The 19,330-nt window shown below is 39.8% G+C and overlaps 1 protein-coding gene across 1 annotated transcript in view; it reads right to left on the reverse strand.

Moving 5' to 3' along the window:
• The window catches only part of ADCY5 (adenylate cyclase 5), a 221,699-nt gene that overhangs the window by 69,435 nt on the left and 132,934 nt on the right, over positions 1-19,330 (reverse strand). Inside the window, exon 3 of the mRNA XM_052791136.1 lies at positions 17,163-17,284. Within this exon, the coding sequence (XP_052647096.1) occupies positions 17,163-17,284 (122 nt within the window). The remainder of the gene's footprint in view (positions 1-17,162; positions 17,285-19,330) is intronic.

Below are 19,330 nucleotides of genomic sequence, written 5' to 3' on the forward strand. Positions count from 1 at the left end.
ATTAAGATCCTGAAATCACCAACTAAAAGGGGAAGACTGCACCAGTCATACAGGGAGAAGTTTTTCCATGACCTTCCTAGGTTTGCAGTTTAAAAGCATGAGTAGCATCCCCAGTTATTGGAACTTAGTTATAGCTAAGCAGCATCAGTACTCATTTTTTATTTTAAACATGAAAAGCTTGCTACCCTCTCCCTCTAAACATCTTGAGTTAAAAGATTTTCCTATTTCAGCAGGCTATATTTAACCAGATTGATTCTTCACTGGAAACAGGAGTAATAAATAGCCTTTTGGGAAGAAAAACTATTTGGGGAAGGCAAAACAAATAAAGATAGCTATGCAGTGGCTACCAGCCAAACTATAGGTGGAGCATGTTACGGATGTCTTTGAGATGAGTGGAAGGAATTTTATTACTCCATCATTGCAGCCAAATTAGATGCTGCTGTCTGTCGAACATAAAAAAGAAATCCAAGCGGCCTAAATGAGATTTTGGGTTATTAAGAAGGAGGGACTTTGGACCTTTTTCGTGTATCTAAGAAGGGACTGATGGAAATGTGGAAATTTTTCCAATCATTCTGGTCAGGGGAAAAACCATATAAGTGAGAAAGATGCCAAATCTATTCCAACCCCAAGGAAGTTTAGGAAGACAAAGTTGAAGGATATACATGGCCTTTTGCAGAAAGGCGCAAAGGAACCATGCATACTGCTGACCCCGACCATGTGTCTTTGCTTTGGCTCCAAGCAAGCCCAGACTCACCCGGGTCTGCCTGACCAGTGCAAAAGAGCTGGCAGGTCTGTCCAAACTGGAGCTGGATCCAACCCACACCAAAATAAATCTCAGATTCATTTGTCCCACAAGACAGCCTGAAATCCAGAACTGCATATGAAACAAAAGGGGAAAAGCCATGTTATTTTCTGGTTTTCAAACTTCAGGCATGCTTTTTACTTTGAGCATTCTTGCAGTCTGTTTTCTGGCATTAGAGCAATCTCTGATGTCAAAATGCTGCCAAAAACCAACAAGAAGGAAGACAGAGCTAAGAGGATTCTGCAGGAAGGGACTATCCATTACCACCACAGCTGTAGGAGTCTGGCACTATTCCTCCCTGCCCTCCTTCGAGAGAATGGCTTGCAAAAGTGACTGAAGCCATAGAAGCAGCACAATAGGAAAGAGAAACAACTAAAAACTAAAGTATTAAAACAAAAGACAACCTGTTGCATAGAGGCTGTGTGCCAGCAATCAATCAGTTGTCAGAGAAGGCAACAGAGTAATAAATTTTGGCACGGGCCATTAACAGTTTCATGTGTATATCCTGGGTCAGGCACAGGGGATAGAGATCAACTAAGTTGCATCTAACCAAGTTTGGGATGCTTTCTTTTACATATTGCTCAGGTCTTTGTCTTTGATGGTGAAAGAATGAGCTCTTCATAGCTATGCAAACTGCATTCAATGTGTTCTTCCCTGGTATCATGGATATTCAGTGAAACAATGATGCTTTTGTACTCCCTACCCAAAAAGCCGCAGTAATTCTGTGTGCAGCTGTCATTTCAACCTAACCTTACTTCTTCCTCACTCTCTCCACTAGCTTCCCCAGCGTCCTGTCCTTTTGTGATTTATTTACTCTGCAATTTTGGTAAGTCAGGGTTTTCCCTCTGGAAAGTCACTACATAATGAAAACATTACATTGGTATATAAATGTCATAATTTAAAACATTAAGGAGCAACTATGCCTTTCCTATAGTTATCTTGTTTTCCCAAGGACAGAAGGTACCAAAACATGCAGACTGTTTCATGGATAAGCTCAGAATGGACAAGTGATGTGATGTGATGTTCTGTATACACAACTACCATTCACATTTGGGAGCTTACTAGATCAATAAAACTGAAGTGGCCATTTGCTGGGAAAAATGATTGCTGAAAAATAGGAACACGAGTCTTACTGCCCTTTTTGGAACAGTCAAAATGAGTTGACTCGCTGCTTCCTGATTTCTGTACTTTTAAATGGAATCGAGCAGTTGTGTTTTTAAAATGACACCGATGAAACTGTAAAGAGAAACGGACCCAAAGCATATAGAGAAACTTAACTGTGCACACTTTGTAATGGCCATTTTTCTGAGAAACACCAATGCAACATCAGTGGAGAAGAACTTTAAAATGAAGATATAATCCTTTGTTAGTTATTTTGAGAGGTAAAATGGCTGGCCAGAGAAAATGGTACAGCTCATTAACTGAGGGATCAACTTGTTATTAATTAGTAAACAAACCTGATAATAAATTTAATAATAAAACACATGATGTTTTCAGTGAGAAGGGAGATTGGCTGTAATTTCAGAATTAAACGAAAAGGAAAAAATCCTGCAGGAAATTGAACTTGTTATCTGGTTATTGTACACTACATTAATATTCCTTACCTGATAAGAACCAGTAATTAATAGCTATCCTCAACTCATGAGTAAAGTTCTCCCAACTTTATGAGGCCTACAATTTAATGTTAAGGTGTTTGTTTCCTTTTTAAGATGTGATTTATCATCACATCGAAATTGATCAATGGCACTTGAGCTGACATCTATCTTTGGTTCCCTTTGGTAACACAGAAAACTCCAGCTGCCATGGAGAAACAATGTAAATATAATGAAATTCTGTACAATCAATATAAGCAGTAAAAACACTCCCCCTTAAAAGGCAGTACAGTTCAGCTCACTAAATAAGTATTTCTATGCAAAGATCATCCTTGAACAGGGAATATTAAATTCTATACACCTCTTCAGCCCCTAACATTCCTCATATTCCAAATACTTTTCATATGTCCATTATTTCATAAATAGTAAGCAGTGTTAAATCTACTTTATAGCATTCAGATTATACACTGTAATATCAGAAAACATTAACACCACTTTTGTTTTATTATGCTGGTCAAGATACTAGCTATCAAGACACCCTGAGTCTAATCTTTGACAGCCCATCATTTGATTCTGTGATCAGTCACTTAGTTGGCTCCATCTCAAATTTCTTTCTTTATAAAATAAAATGGACCATTGCATCTCTACCTTTTTAAGCGTATGAAGTCTTTGAACTGGCATTAAGCAATTGTTAAAATGTCATTGGTGCTAGAAAAGCAACACCACACTATTTTGCAGAAACAGCAGTATGGTATATAAAGAAAATACATAAAGGGGCTCAGGGTCATGTGGGAAAACCACGGCAACGCAGAAATGTGAATCCTGGCCTCATAAGTCCAGGGAACATCTACACAAAATCTTCTCCTGAGATGCTGGAGCAGGGAGTATGGTGAGGCGGGTCTGCCCACTGCATATGTAAGTCTTTTTAACTTTCCACTGAATCTCCCCTGATTTTTGCAATCAGTGGTTTCTTCTCATAATGAAGCAGGCATATAATTTTAACTTGATTTCAAGAGAATTACTGTAATTGGCACCACCAGAATAATAGATCTGTGTATAACGAAATGGCTTTTCTCATGCATTTTCCATTGGAAACTTTAATTTCTGTGTTAATGCATTAAGATATTTCACTAAGCCATTTGCTTGCTACTTTCAATATTCACAAAATATCATCTCCAAATGAAGTTCCTGTAAACAGTTATTAGTTTACCAGTGAACCAATACCAATAAAATCAATAGAGTCTCATCAGATCTTTTCTATAGCATAGAAAGCCACCTTAGAGACCACTTAATTTATATATTATGGTAGCATGTCTCAGACCATAAAAATAAGAGGAAAGTTACTGTGTCAGACCTTTCTACATCTATGCAAAACCAGTCTAGCTGATTTCTGCTTACTTTCTATGCCACTACAGTAGCAGCAATTTTGGCTTGAAGACTAAAAACAAAAAAATGAAATAAAGTGCCTGGCATTTGAAAGGACAAGTTCAGTTCAGTTCAGAACAGCGGGTGTCACAACTTCAAAACACTTCTGCATATTCATCTGTTATATATACACCATAAAACTAACCACTACTTCAAGCAAGGAGTGAAACTGGAGACACGGCTTGCTGGTGTCCCAACGTTATGGTGGCCTTTCACAAAGCTGCATGAAATGGAATTAAAGTGCCACGGAGGACACATGCCCTTCTGAAGGCTAACACAGCTGGCAATAAAATTGTGGCTAATGAGTCACAGGACAAACAGGTTGGGACTTTCCCCGTAGGGGATTCAAGGAAGCCAGAGCTAAATTCACTTGCAGAGCAGGAGTAAGTTTGAACAAACTGTCTCGTGAAATATCTTATAGAGTATATATGTTAACAGCAACACGGCTCCTGTCCCTAGCACAGATGCAGTCAGGTTTCTAAACAGATGCCTTGCATTAGAATAATTTGCTCTTCCAGATAGGAGTAGTAGTGACTGTAGTAAAGTGTTTCTAAAACAACCTATCTGTGCTCTCCCTTGGGGGACTGTACTGTAACTGCATGCATAAATGTGGTACAAGTTTCCAGCATGAACAGGTCCCATGGCTGTCAGGCAGATCCAGAGTGATGGAGAGGGAAGCAGAAGGAAACGGAGCACGCAAACAAACACAAACCGTAAAGATCTTCAAACAAACTGGAATTTGCAAGATGCACAAATAGCGCTAAGGCAAATAGCAGCTGTGGTATTTGATGTTTGTGTAGTTGTTTTTAATGCTTCTATAGTTCAGATATCAAGAGATGATTCTCTATTCTTAACTACCACGCCACTCTCCGGAAGCCTGAAAATGCTTAGCACAGCTACTCTATTTCTTATATACCACAACAAACAAACTTGCAAAGGAGCTGGATTCTAAAAGTCAGTGCAAAGAAAGAAAGAAAGGGGGAAGAAAAAGCAGCAGCCCACACAGAATCAAATGCTGGTAGGCTCAGTGCTAAATAGCAGATGATTCTCACTGAATAACTGCCCTAGATTTTGCAAACAATACAGGGAACAAAAATAGAAACCCATTTACATATTGCTGTTAATAACTTTATTTATAGTGTCACAGCTAGAGCACAATAACTGCAGCCATGGCTTAACTTGAAAGCCATTCACTGTGGAAGAGTCAGACAGATACTGTTTTCTCAGTCCCTATGCAACTGAAAAAAAATCCTGTTGACAACAGCCAGTCACCAGCATTCTTACAAAGAGAACCAGAAAAAAAGTTAACAGCAGTCAAAGGCAAAAGCAAATCATCCCCAGGATCCCACTGGCTTCTGCCCCTTCTGGTTATTTCAGACATGCTGTGGTTAATCAAGGACCACTGAGGCTAGAAAATCCAGCAGAAAAATTTTCACTTCAGTTTGAGCCTCATGATAGCATCTTACAGGAATACTTGACTAGGGTTGGTTTTTTTGGTTTGGGGTTTTTTTTCTTTGTTTGGGGGGGGTTGTTTGTTTGTTTTGGTTTTTGTTTGGTTGTTTTGGTTTTTTTTAATTAAGAAATACAGACAGCGCTCAGACTAAGTCAGCAGCTCCAATAAAAAAGGATATGTGCCCAGCATTTAAGAACATCCCTACCACATCCGCACTGCCTGCTACATGACTGTAGCTAAATCTCTGCTGGGAGTCCACACTCCTGCCAGCTAAAATACTACTGGCCCGTCACAACAGACTGGCACATCTTTAAGGAACAGAAATGTACACAGAAATTTGTATCCTTGATTCCTTAGTATTCTGCAAATGCCTGCTATATATAAATAAATGGAGTGAGAATGCAAACAAGGAAACTGTCTCTTAAGACCCTTTGCCTGAGAAGTGAGAAAACATGGATCTCATTTTTCCTCTGCCTGAATCCAGCCTGAACTGGACAACGGGCTATTTTGGATGGGGAATGGGGGTGCCCTCAGGACCTGCTGCTGCAGCTGCTCATTACGTATAAAATACTCAGGATAATTAGAGGCAGAGACAGAAAGTGCCCTGCTCTGCCCTGCTGATTACAGCATGCTTTATGACATGGGACAGTGGGATTCAAGCTGCTGCTCCAGTGTTTGATTCTTTCATATGAAAAAATGAAACAGAGTTAACAAAAGAGAATGAGGACACCTTCTTTGGTTAGGGCCTCTCCTAGGAGATGTGGCCTCAAACGCCCTCTGGCACATGGGAAAACCGAATCTAGATAACCTACACTGGCATGTGGGTTGAGCCTCTATGCTCCCGGATGAGCGTGGCATGCCTCACCACTCGTGTCCCTTCAGATCTTCAGTACCTCTGTGTTTTATTTTCTGCCACCTGGAATGTTAACTGAATTAATTAATTTCTCGGGTTTTCATTTTAGTGAGGAACAGAAAGATGCCCGTTTGGTGTAGCAGCCCAGCCAAAATGTAGTGCTAATTCCCCCTGCAGATACAGCCAGCAGTCACGAGAAGTCCCCAGCACAAAGAGCGCATGTGTTTGTGCACACTCCCTGCTTGTTCCTTCTGCACAATTCCTTTGCAGCGCAGGCAAGGTCTAGTCGTTAGGACATTTCTATAATGGGAGCCAGGCATTTCTGAGCTCTAATCAGCCTCACTACCAAGTCAAATTAAAGAAATCACTGTCAATCTCAGCCTCACCATTCCCCAGCCCTAACCTCCCCTGTGGGGTCAACTCATAGCAGTGGATGCTTACACGAGAGTTTGTGAGTGTAAGGCACTAAAAATGCAAGGAGGTGTTTCTACACAGTGTCCATTATCCAGCAAGACAACTTAGAATTTGTTCAGTTATTAGTAATACAATAAATGCTGTGTCTGATATACATAATGGAAAAATAAAAAGCTGCAGGACATAACAGACCAACAAAATACAGCTTTTATGATCCTCCACGAGAAATGATCCTTGAATCTGCAGGAAAAATAACCTAAAAAGAGATGAAAGTATACACAAACGACATTTAAATAAGCCAGTGAATGCATGTATTTAAGTGAAATACACAGATCTAATAAATGCTAATGGAGTCCATATTGGGCTTCTGCATTACTAAAGTGTAGCCCTGGATGATTCTCAGCACATGTGCCATTTTATAGTGGATGAACAAGTATTTTCATCCTCCTATGCTGTTCTCAGAATCAGAGGTCCTCTCCAAAATCACACATTTCATCCTTAAACACAGCTTTAGTTTTGTGCAGTTGTTCTCCAATACTATTTTCTCTTTTTTCCCCGTTGTTTTTAAGTTTTCAGAGAAGATACCATTTTCAATTTACTCCGCCCACCATTACATACTTCCAAGGAAAAGGAGCTCAGTAGGTAAGTCACATATGCAATTTCAAGGTTTTTGGGCTTTGCAAGAAATTTGTAATTGCTTCCGATTTCAATAACAAAATCTTACTCAGTTTCCAGCTGAAAATGACAGAGTACTAGATCTTAAAAACAGAATATCACTTACCATTTATATTCTGTAACACAACTTTGTCTCTACATTAGACCTGTCATCCTAAACTGTGACCTGCTGGCTGCTATTCTGCAGAGGGAAGATTCTTAAGGAAGAAAGGCAAGGACGACGTGGGGTTTTTCTCCTTTTTAACTGAAACAAAGTAGAACTATTAAATCAAAAGGCCTCTTTTTCTCTTGACTGGAAAGAAAAAGAATCTCACAAAGGGGCTTACAGTAGTTTTGAATGCAATCCAGAACAAAAGGTTCCAAATGAAACAGAATAATTATACTTTTATGGATCTGCATTTGGCTTCTGTTGAAGCCTGATCTGTAACTAGAATTGCTCAAGTTCCCTTGAGTAGAAGCCAAAGTTTTGTTTGCTTTGTTCTACAAATTGATTCTTATTAGCTCATTCTTTGGAAACAGCCGCAGCAGAAAGCAGCAGTGCATTGGTGTGCGTGCTCCCGGGATTGGAGGCTCTCCACCAGAACTGCCATGGCACATAACTGTCCACTATCTAAAACTGTATGCATCTGTTTTCCATTCTCTCATCTCCTTTCCTCCAGTCATTACTAACAATTGCTAAATTTGCTCCTTGCTTTCCAAGGCTTTTTGGTCTTTCCTGTCTTTTTGCCTAACTCCCACCCCCACAAATATCCCATCAGCTCTGCAACATAGGTCTCTCATCTCCTTCATGATCCAGGATGTTACAAAGCACCTCTCCAAATTGCTACTGCATTCAGCGCTGATGTATGGGTCCACCAGGCCTTGGACATAACAGAAATTAAGTAGTTGTCAGAAGAAGGAGGGTTGTCCTAGTAATCTCCTATCAGCAACACATTCCCCACAATGAGTAGGAAATGGAGCCAGTGTATTATCAGGCTCTGCAAAGAATCATGCTTAAAGTTAAAAAAACCCCATCCGAACCAACATCAACAAAAAAACCCAAACAAATGAGCTGACATGGTGGATCAACAAACTGTCACTACTATCTCTCTGCTGGAAAAATTCCCCACTGCCTCACACATTCAACCTTCCTCTTCATGTGGGAGGGCAAGTTGTGCTTCCAGATGCTCTGCACAGCTACTGGTAGGGACAAACAGGCGTTTACAGATGATCTTATAACTGAACAAAGCCATGGTCATGCAGCCTTCTGCATGCCGCTTACTGAGGAGATCTCTGCAACAGGAGGCTAGGAGAGAATATTTTGCTGATAGTCACACAGATCCAAGTTTCACAAGTGGTCACTGTACTAGGTTTTTGGGCTTGGGGGTCAACTCTACAGAACTGGGATTGAGGGAGCTGATTTCAAACCCTGATCATCCTCCTATATATTTAAGGGATTCATGTAGGAGTTTGGCTCAAACAGGGACATGGTTACTGGTCCAGAACATCCTTAGAATTTCTCAGTGCCTTTGAGAGCCTCAGATATTTGCCAAATACACATACGGCAACCACAGACAAAGATCCCTGCTGGTCATGGTATCAGGGAAGATAATATCTATATTCCTGTATGTTGTTTGTTTTTGAAAACTTATCACACATACACTTCTTTCCAATTTCTGAAAACTACCTGCAAACTTCCAAGTCCTCAGAACCTACATGGTCTTACAAATCCTTATTCCCACCATTTAAAACTGTGTGCATCTTTCTAGGCCTTTGTAACAGAAACACAAATGGACACAGAAAAATCTCAATTTTCTAAAAAGAGCACCTCTATCATTCCACAAGGCCAGTGCCCTGCCAATGGGGTGCGTGTGTGTGTGTGTGCTGAAATTCATTTTATCTCTTTGGCCTTTGGCCTCCTTTCCTGTTTTGTGCAGTCCTCTGTTGCTTCTTATTTCTGTTAACTCTGTTTCTGAAGTGACCTGTTGTTAGCCTGGTTTCTTATAGAAACACCATTTATGGAATTATGCAGTCTGCACAGTCAGTACCAGCCTCTCCATAACTTTTTAACCACTTAGTAACAAGCAAAATTAATAAAAAAGAGGAAGTTCAAAAAATACACTATGACTTTCAGTTAGCGCAGGATGTAGACTCAAGTTAGCAATGCACTAACTTGAGTCACAGGATACCAGACCACTTGAGAGGTCTTCTCCACTAATTGGTTTCAGCTTTTGTCTCATGTTCATCATTTATCCAGTGTCAAAATATTTATATAAACCAGTAAGAACAGATGCACAAATTAGCAACAATTGTTGATGGATATAAATATAGTGTAAGACAAGAGAAGTTAATCCATCCCCATCCAAAACTGTGCCTCTGTTTTACAGCTTCTGTAAGAGGGCTTTAAATAGTTCTGCAAAGTTCAGTACATTACAGAATAAGAAGTTGAACTGATTTTTGCTTTTCAGTCATTATAGTCTAAGGAGGAAGCAAAAAGGTAGGATGATTTTAACAAGAACCTCTTCAACTGTTATATAAACTCAATGTTCTTAAAACCACTTTGCATGTTAACTACATAACAAAGTAGTTCGTTAACCAAAATTTAACCAAGTCTTTACAAGAGGAAAGCAAGTCTGTAAAAGCAAGTCTTTACAAAAGTAAAGTTTTGGTTAGAGAAGACTCAATTTTTCTTGTCAAGGTTACTCCACAATAGAGAAGACTGGGGGTGGACTAGTTTAATAAACATAACTTGATTCATTTTTTTACTGTAAGTTTGATACATTTGTTTTTACTACCAGGCCAATCAGCAGTCCAACTTACATTTTTTAAAAAATTTCATTTCTTTTTAGTACTATTGAAGAAAAAAGAGAATCCAAATAACCTTGATGAGTTAAAATACTGCTCTGTAAACTTCTTAAGGCACCTTCATTATTTTCTCCAAATTACTATTCACAGTATTTCATCATTAAAACATCTGACACTCTTCAATCCGTCACCCTGTGAACTTCACAGACCCTTGTGTAAACTCAGAATAGCAGGGTGTGAATTATACATCACAGGCCCTTCCTAATTGCTGATGGCTTGCTGGTGGCTGCAGATCTGCAATCACCTGGCAGGCTGCACTTTTGGGTTGTTATCTTTATTACAACACATGTGTTTAAGCAATTCATCCAGCGGGGTGCCTTGCAGCCAGTTATTTTTCTGTTTTGTTCTTCAGAGGGTACAAGGCGCTCTCATGCCCCTGAAGACACCAGGAGTTCCCAGTAGGGACCAAGATCACAATATATTTCCAGTTCAAAAAGAAAGATCTGCAGACAGTCAGATGAATACTTAAACAAGTTAGCATATATTTGTTCTTTTTAAAGGGTGCTCTGCACGTGCACAAAGAGGTAGATTTGATAAAATATATAAACCTGCTCTATTCTTTGGCTTAAAAGTTTTCAAGACTGAACCATGACACACACGTATTGAAAAGAGGGAGTGATCCTGGGTTGAAACACCCCGTTTAATATTAACGGCCAGACTTATTGCACAGCTTTGATGTCAAGTCCAGGTGTAACAATGGCTGCAAAATAAGCAATTCGTTTACACATGGATTTTAGCTTGAATGCCTTTCTCCAAAAGACACTGATCTTTCCTCTTAAAAACAACAAATTGGCTAGGAAGAGTCAAGCAATTAGTGGTAGTAAGAGCAGAGTAATTCACCTTCACCCGTGGGGGAAACCTACTTCCACACTTCCTAAAAATTACTGCTAACTTAAAAAAAAAATCATTAAATTAAAAATTTATCAAAAATTAAATCAAAAAATTAAAAAGCCAAGGTTCGCTCCAGGCAGACACAGGTGAAGTTCCTGGGAGCTGGCTCTTGACAGGGAAACAGAAGAGTTCTCATGTAGGTAAAATTCACTGCTGTCATTTGGGGAAAGGCGTAGGAAGGCTGATCGATTCCTACTCACTTTTCTCAGCCTACAGCCTCAATCAGAAGTTATGGCAATTAAATGCAGGAGGCCCCTGAACCCACATGAAACCCACACAGTTTCCCCCCACCTACCTGCAAAAATAACCTTCTACTGCTTGTGGGCATATGCCTCGAACAAAGAAAAGGAGGTAAGAGATCTTGCTAAGACTTGATGCTGAGAAACAACAAGCCGACCCATGAACACATTTTGGGAGGAGATCAAAGCTCACGGACTGGTGGGGAGAGCAGTACCAGAAGCAGGACATGGATAAAACCTGCTCTTGGGCTTCCTCCTGCTTAATGCTGCTTTTCCTCGTCTTCAAACATAAACCATCACTTGTCATTCTGCCTCCCCCCAAAAAGGGGAGAAGACAAGTAGGGAGATGGATTATACAGCAAATATTAAAAACAGTTACTGCTCCTGCCCTTTCCTGGCAATGAGGCCGTCCATAGAAATTAAAGCTACATAAACTTTGGCTGTGATGACAGATTTGGGGAACCTTTGGAAATATCCATGGAAGAACTGTCAGAAATTTATACACACCATACTGTAGTTTTATTTATTAAAGATGGTAAAATTAAACTGGTTTCTGCTTAGCTTCAATAACCTCTCATGAAAAAGCATGAAACCCGAATTGGGATGAGCTCCTGAACAAAACCAGCCCATTGGCATAACTACCTCCAAAGGCAACCCACTGTCTGGACCTGGGCTTGGTAGGATATGCCACATCTTAAACCCATTTAGCATTTCAAAAGGCACTGTTAGCAAGCCAGAAAAAACAGCCTCATGTCTATACTCACCTACAAGAATATACCACTAAGGAGCACATTGCTTTGGCGAGCCACAGCACTAATATGTCCAGTTACAGCTGTATGCCGGCAACCCTACTAGCTGTGATCAGAGCTCAGCTTTGTACTGCTATTTATAGTGGTAAGTCCTTTAACACCAAGAAACATTAAGACTAGATGTCCTGTATGCGAGGACAGTGGGAGGAGGAAGGCAAACAATGTTTGCTTAGTTGAAATTTTCACAAATTTCATAGCAAACAATTACAAAGCACCTTGCAATCTAAGAATTTAACACACTTCTTAAACAAGTAATTAAGCATCACAACACCTATAAGGTGAAGAGGTTAAGTTGACATGGCTGGTCTGAATATCCTGACACTTGGCCAAAGTGCAACTATTTGGTCATTTTTAAGGGGAGAATTTTTGGCATTAGAACGTAATTAAATTAGAAAATGAGTTAAAAATGTTTTTCGTTTACAAAGCGAAAGCAAATGGACTGTTTCATTTCTGCAAATGGTTCAGTTCAAGTTGTCAAGATGTTTAAAAAACTCTGAGCTCAGGTTAATGTTGTTGAGTACATGATTCATAAGAATTATGTGAAGGGGAGAAGAGAGGAAACTGTCACTTTCACCGCGCTTGGATGCCAGCCCTAAAATAAGCTTCTTGAAACAGTTCATCAAAGGAATTTCAATGACAAAGCCAACCTTTATCCCTTCACAGAGGACTTCAAACCTCCTTTTATAGCACAGAGATTACTATATTTGGCCAAACCTAGATAACATTAAAGCCATTATCACTGCAGTGAGATACTATAAATAGCAATAGTAATGTAAAACATTTAAAATTCTGCCTGGGAAGCATGATAGATAAACAATATTATCTATGCGTATTTTAGGGTTTATCTATCAGACATAATTTCATTCATGATAATGTGAACCGATTTAGTTACATAATTCACCTTGTTGTTTACACAAAATTACTTGCATAGTCTTGGGAACTCCTTTCCTGATTGCATTTGACAATAGACTTTATATTTAACACACACATATGTGGGAAAGGTCAAATCATGCTCTCAGGTTCTGGATTTGTCAAAGTTAATTCTCATTCAACAAATCAGGATGGGAAACAGTTTCATTCTCTGTTAAAAGGTTCTGTTCATTTGCATCAAAAAAGAGTGTATTAACCCCAAACCTCTTCATCTTAGTTTCGTCATCACTCTAAATTCTTCAGAACAACATAATCCTGAAACAAATTTTGTTGCCAAAAATTGACAGGAAATTATATTTTCACTGTGGATATATTAGTCTCTGAACTTTACTTTCTATAACAATAAGCAGGAGATTATGAACTCATTCACAGGAAGTCCTGATAAGGCTCTAAAAAGATTTGCTTTTACCCATTCAGGTCAGAAAGACCACTGTATTTTGCATAAAAACATCATCTTTCCCCGAAGAGAGAAATAGCCCACCCTCTAAGAGAAGTGTAACACAGTTAGAAATACCATGGCAGAACTGCCCCTTATTAAAGGATCGTGGCTGCCTTTTACAGACCTACTACTGGCACCTGAGGAAGATGTCTTTTCTACATAGGTTTTAAACTGACTTTGTTTTTCTTAAAAAAAAAAAAAGCAGTGTGTAGCCTTTTTAAAAAGAAAAAAAGAAGCATGTAACCTAGTATGTAAAACTAAGCATATCTCAGCACAACTGGTCATTTAAAGACTCCTCATTTTAAAACAGACCCCCCCCCCCCAGTAACTTCACATAATTTTAGAATAACATTTTCTGCTGGTAGAGTGGTTTGGGTTTGTTTTTTAATTAAAATTAGAGGTGGTCCCAAAAGCCCAGACCAAATCATCCCTGAAAATGAAAATATTTAATCTTGTCTGGAATAGAATTTAGTAAACCAATTCTCCCACACAAAATGTCAAACCAGGCTAAGTGCACGAGGCTGTGTTCCTGTGCCTCCCAAGTTCAAAGGGCCAAAGTTAAACCCAGCTGGATGGAAGCCTTGAGTGTCAGTGTGGCTCATTATTTCCACATTGACTGGGAAATCGGTGAGAAACCTCACCCTGAAAAATCCAGTAAAAATGAAGACCTCAGGTTCCAGGCATTATGATGGCTATCAAACTTTTAAATCAATAGCTAATAAAAATTCCCATCCGTTATACTTTCATTTATAATCTAACTTTTTAACTAATCTGGGAGAGCGGGAAAAGAGAATCGCTGAATGCAGCCGATGGAAGAGGGAACCCACACCTCTGTGCAGACACACAGACCTTCCCACTTCTACGAACTGTGGAGGAAATGCTCCTGCTCATAAATCATCAACAGGAAGCCAGATTCAATGGCTGGGCACAGCACCCTTGCACTGACTTCACATACTTCTTAATTGCCTTGACACAATAACCTTTAGCTCGTAAAAACTTAGATCTTATGACATTTTTGAATAGTGACAAAACCAAAACAAAATTGCTTGGAGCATTCTCATCACAAAAGCCTCCCCTTGAGCATTTCCCCATGAAAAGTAAAAAGCATGCTTGCTTTTATTCAGCCAGTTCATTAATCCACATCATTGAGACGCTATCCCCCACCACCAGCGTGTTTCTGTGTGCACGTAAATGCTTCAAAATCATCCATAGTCATCCTGCTAGAGATGGTTTCAGTGCACCCAGGCAAGAGCAAAAGCTCCATGCTGAACTCCTAGTGTGAAATGAGTCATTTGTTCCAAATCATGTTTCCTTTTTTCAATATTCGTACTTAGTTATTCATTTCCCTGAAGTACATGAAGAGGAGATGTTCCTAAGTTACCTTCTATTTGCTCTCAGTGCATATACTATTTGATTCCTATTTCTTACTTCCTTTTTCCAGCCTTTTCCATTATCTCAGTAGGCTTTGATTTAGGACCTCATAGGCACAGACAACAAAGTCCATACTTTGAGGAAGATATCATTTAAGTTGTTTCCCCTTGCAAGATCTTTTGAGACCTTAGCCTCCCTTTGCACTGGAGACAGTCAGCACCTGCAAGGGCTTGATTCCTAAACACTCATTAACATGAGGAAAAAAGTTAAAATTACTTTTAGGCTGCAGAAGATAATATATTACAGAAATGTTCATATTATTCAATAAATATGCAAGATGTGAAAATTAAATGTTTGCAAGCTTCCTGTTAGCCACCCATCAGGACAGTCCAAGGAACTGATTGGTGCATACGTCCATTTTTGTATACATTTCACCTTTCACGTTACTTCACAGCCATAACTGAAAATCATAGCAAACTGTTTTCTCTTTCTATATTCTGGGTCATGCATCGTTTTTTGTTGTATCTTTTGCGATCTCCATGTCTCCATACCAGCCATTATCTTTGGGCTATTTTTTCCAATCATAATCGTTCTGTCAGATTCCCTTCTCCCTTTAAAATTGTTCATTTGTAAATTTAGTTTATTATTGTTTGTTTAGTTTTTGTTTATTTAGTGATATAGTTAAAATTTCACATAAGTATCATCCTAAAGAGATAATCAACTTTACTAAGATTTGACTGTACTGAACAACTTTCAAACCTGCAAATAATGACATATGGAAATTGATGTGAAAGACTACAATACCATACTGACCAGTCTCATGTCATATCTAGTGAACTGCATTCAGTTAGAATGTCAAGCTGACCTTTGAGTACTGGAAAGAAGTAATTTCTCAATTAAGAAAATTCACAAATGGCATCTATCACAAGAAATTTACACACCTTCTTGAACAAGCTCAGTGCCATTAAGGAAAAAATGGATGTAAAGATACAAAACCTAATCTAATCTACTGTAGCACTCTGCTGAGGGCACTCTAGATGGCCTCTTCCCCTCACCTTCATCACCATATGTATATTCTTTATTTTTCATCACTGAACCATTATTGTCTTTGATATCTGATAATGTTTTTCTCTTCAGTATTGCTAGTGGATCTTTATCTGTTTAAAGAGTCAAACCAAAAATATGAAGGGCTGAACTGAAGTCCATCCAAGCCAGCACACAGACTTGCCCTGATTTCAGTAAGTTTTATATCAGATTCTACATTCAACAGTGATCAACCTCCTCCCAATTTCTGCTTGTACATTACCTCTCCCTGCTACCCTCAGTGCTAAGGAAATGGCTTCAAATGTTTCAGAATTTCGTATGAATTTCACTGCATCAGCTATTGGAGATTATGCAGGGTGCAGTATATTAGAGATGTAAGAAATCCACTTCTATTTGTTGAGCACCAAGTATCAGAAAATATAATTCACCAACATACTTAAAGCTACACAAGTGAGAAGGCTATGCAAGCAGTTTACAGGCAAGCCTCCTGTTGGGAGGGGAGATGGACAGGGGAAGGAGGGAAACTCTATGTCCCCAGTCCCTGTGTCTCAGCAGAAGTGTTTATAGACTGACAGAGCTGTTACACAGTTCCAGGACCTGGCTTAGCAGAGACATAAGTGATCCCCAGAGACGTCAGGTACAACAGCAGAGGTAAAATGAATCAAGATTAAGTTAAACTTAACTTTGTAACTGCAGCCCATAAAGATATCAAGCAACTAAAGTACAACTCTATTGCCTCTTCCCTGGGAAGTGGACAGTGGGAATCTGGTGGTGTTCAGAAACTCATGGGGCTGGACTACCCCAGCAACATGGACTAGGTTTGATTTTGCATGATTTGTCAGAGATCGGATATCGATTTCTTCTGCTTATCCAGGTAGACCAAGGAGTCTGGGTGACTGAGCTGTCAACGGCTCAGTCAGTAAGACCCCCTGCTTGTAATTCCAAACTGGCAGAGACCACGCCAGGTGATCTTAACCTCAGCTGGGCTCTGCAATTCACCCCATGGAAAGCGTTGCCAATTTTTAACTGGCATCCCATCATGGCTTATCAGAAGGGTGCTTGTAACTGTCAAAAAATAACTAAACCCAAATATACCACCTTCTCAAAACCACTGAGACTTACCCCAGGAAAGGAAGGGGGAAAAAAAGAATCTAAGGAAAGAGAGCAGTTAAAGTTTCTTCTCAAAGGAAGATGTTGCAGGAATGTGGCAATCCTCCTCCTGTCCTATCAACAAACTTTCAAAAGTCAACTAGTGGCACTTTTGAGTCTTTACGCTTATTTGGACTATGTGTCACTGTCATCTTCATCCTTGGGTATTAAGTGCCAAGCACTGGGAGGGGCCCTACTCCCCAGCAGCTGGGAGATGGGCTGCTGCTCTTACCTGACATTGTCATGCTTCTGGATGTAGATCTTATGAAACATCATATCTTCCTGTTTGGCATTAATGTCAGCTTTCATCTCCATGGCAACATGTCGAGGAAGTACAGAGAGCAGGAGACGCTCCTGTGGAGTCAGACAGATGAACCAATTAAAACACCTGCTGCCCAGTTAACAAACACACTTTGTTCCTTACTGGGGAGAAATGAGTCATCAGTTTGGTGAGAGATGAGTACAACCAAGCGAAATGGTCTCCATAAACCCAGCAACTGATCCCCTAACAAGTTATATGCAATTCTGTCCCAACATCACAATAAGAACTCAATGATTTTAGAAGAAAAATTATAATTTTTCATCCCATCTGCAGTGGGCTTGTAATTCATGGTTGCCAATTCTTGCAAATGAAGGAGCCATGCAACTCAAAAAGTGCCCGTGCACCATTCTTGGAAGGACTCTGACAAATGATACTGTCTGACCTCCCACACAGCCTCTCCACACCACCGTGAAGTCCTCCTTCACTTAAGACCAGAGGACTGATATCCCAACACCCTTGGGCACCATTTAAAATTCCTTCCTTTCCTATCTAATCATCTAAGCACATTCCCCCAACAGGCACAAACCTGTTCTTAGCAGCTAAAAAGTCAATAGGAATGCCCCGATGAAACTAGCATGAAAAGTTAGCCCAACTGTACAATGCAGTATTATACTTCTACACTTAAAACCACTATTAGTGCCCCATTGCATTAAGCCCTGTAAACCCACCCACTCACCTACAAGAGTATTTTCAGTAACTACCTCTGTCATCAACAATTCATGGCTCTCCACCCTCACTTGGCACTTTTATTTACCGATAATAGCTTTAGTGTGACTTTAATAACATTATTTTGTAAGCTGTTCTGTATATAGTTTTGCGTGCTAGGCAAAAATTAGTTTCATGACAAAACGATGACTTTCTGGTAATTTTCCTAAAAACTCACACAAAAGCCTGTGCTTGTTATTATTCTAAATTTGGTGGCAATTTCATGCAGAAGCTATAGAATTTAAATTTGCGGGTAATATGTCCCCCAGGGATGCATTTGTGTATCTCAGGTGTCCTGAGAAATTCTGCCGAGACCTTCATTTTATTCCCATTCACACCCCTCGCAGGTCAAAAGAAGTTTTTGCTATGGCTGAAGAAGGTGGGGAGCATCTCCTTTGGGATCAGCTCCACTGTGGTCCAACCCGCAGGCAGTGCTCTGGAATAGCTGAAGAACCCCAAATGCTTGTGCCGTTCTTGTCTTTATTTTTCTTTATCTGCAGTGAGCAGAGGGAAGAAAAGGGCCTTCCTTCCAGAGGACACAAACACAGCGTGGTGTAAACGAAGATCCCTAACCTTATCTAACAGCTCATTACTTCTCAATGACACAGGGAACAGTAGGGCTCAAATGCAGTCCTGACTCAGAGGGGTCAGCAATCCTGTACTAATTATGTCACCAAAACTCTTGCCCATACTACAGTTACAGGCATGTTCCTGGTTTCTAATTCCTAGTTTTAACTGAAAGTTCCCCATTTATTTCTTCCTCTAAGGAGAGAGAGGAACTTTGAGGGAAACAGGAAGATGAATTCACTGGAAACGTGCTCAGCATGCTCTGAGACATTTTACAGTCTGCGGCACTGCCCAGTATTTCCATTTTTTTCCCCTTCAATGTGTACCTTAAAAAGATTGATTCTTGCCTCCAGTCTCTGAAGAGGTAGTAATAATACAGAAGATGATATGTTGGAGGGATTTCTATCTCCTCTGCTCAAAACTGCAGCAGTCCTGACAAGACACTTGTTTTTTAAAGTACTCTCACCTTCACTAGCATACTGCAGGTGCTAACAGTTACATATCCACATTTTTTTTTAAGATCATGAATCATGCACATGTCCTCAGGCTTCTGTCAGCTGTTAGTGTACTACTTGAGCGAAAAAGCACAACACACTTGTATGCTTACCAGAGTAACTGGTGTATACGCTGTTGTCATTTGCATATTATAATAGGCATCCTTGAATGTGTGAAAGCTGCTATTTTACATGTGATTTTACACATCCTCTAAATAACTTGGAGCTTAATGGGACGTTCAGGGGCACCCACAGGTTTGGAACATTCCCTGTAGGCACATGAGCGTGGAGGAATGGTTTTTTTTACTTGCT

This window comes from Harpia harpyja, chromosome 7, assembly GCF_026419915.1.
Source record: "Harpia harpyja isolate bHarHar1 chromosome 7, bHarHar1 primary haplotype, whole genome shotgun sequence".
NCBI classification, from domain to species: Eukaryota; Metazoa; Chordata; class Aves; order Accipitriformes; family Accipitridae; genus Harpia; species Harpia harpyja.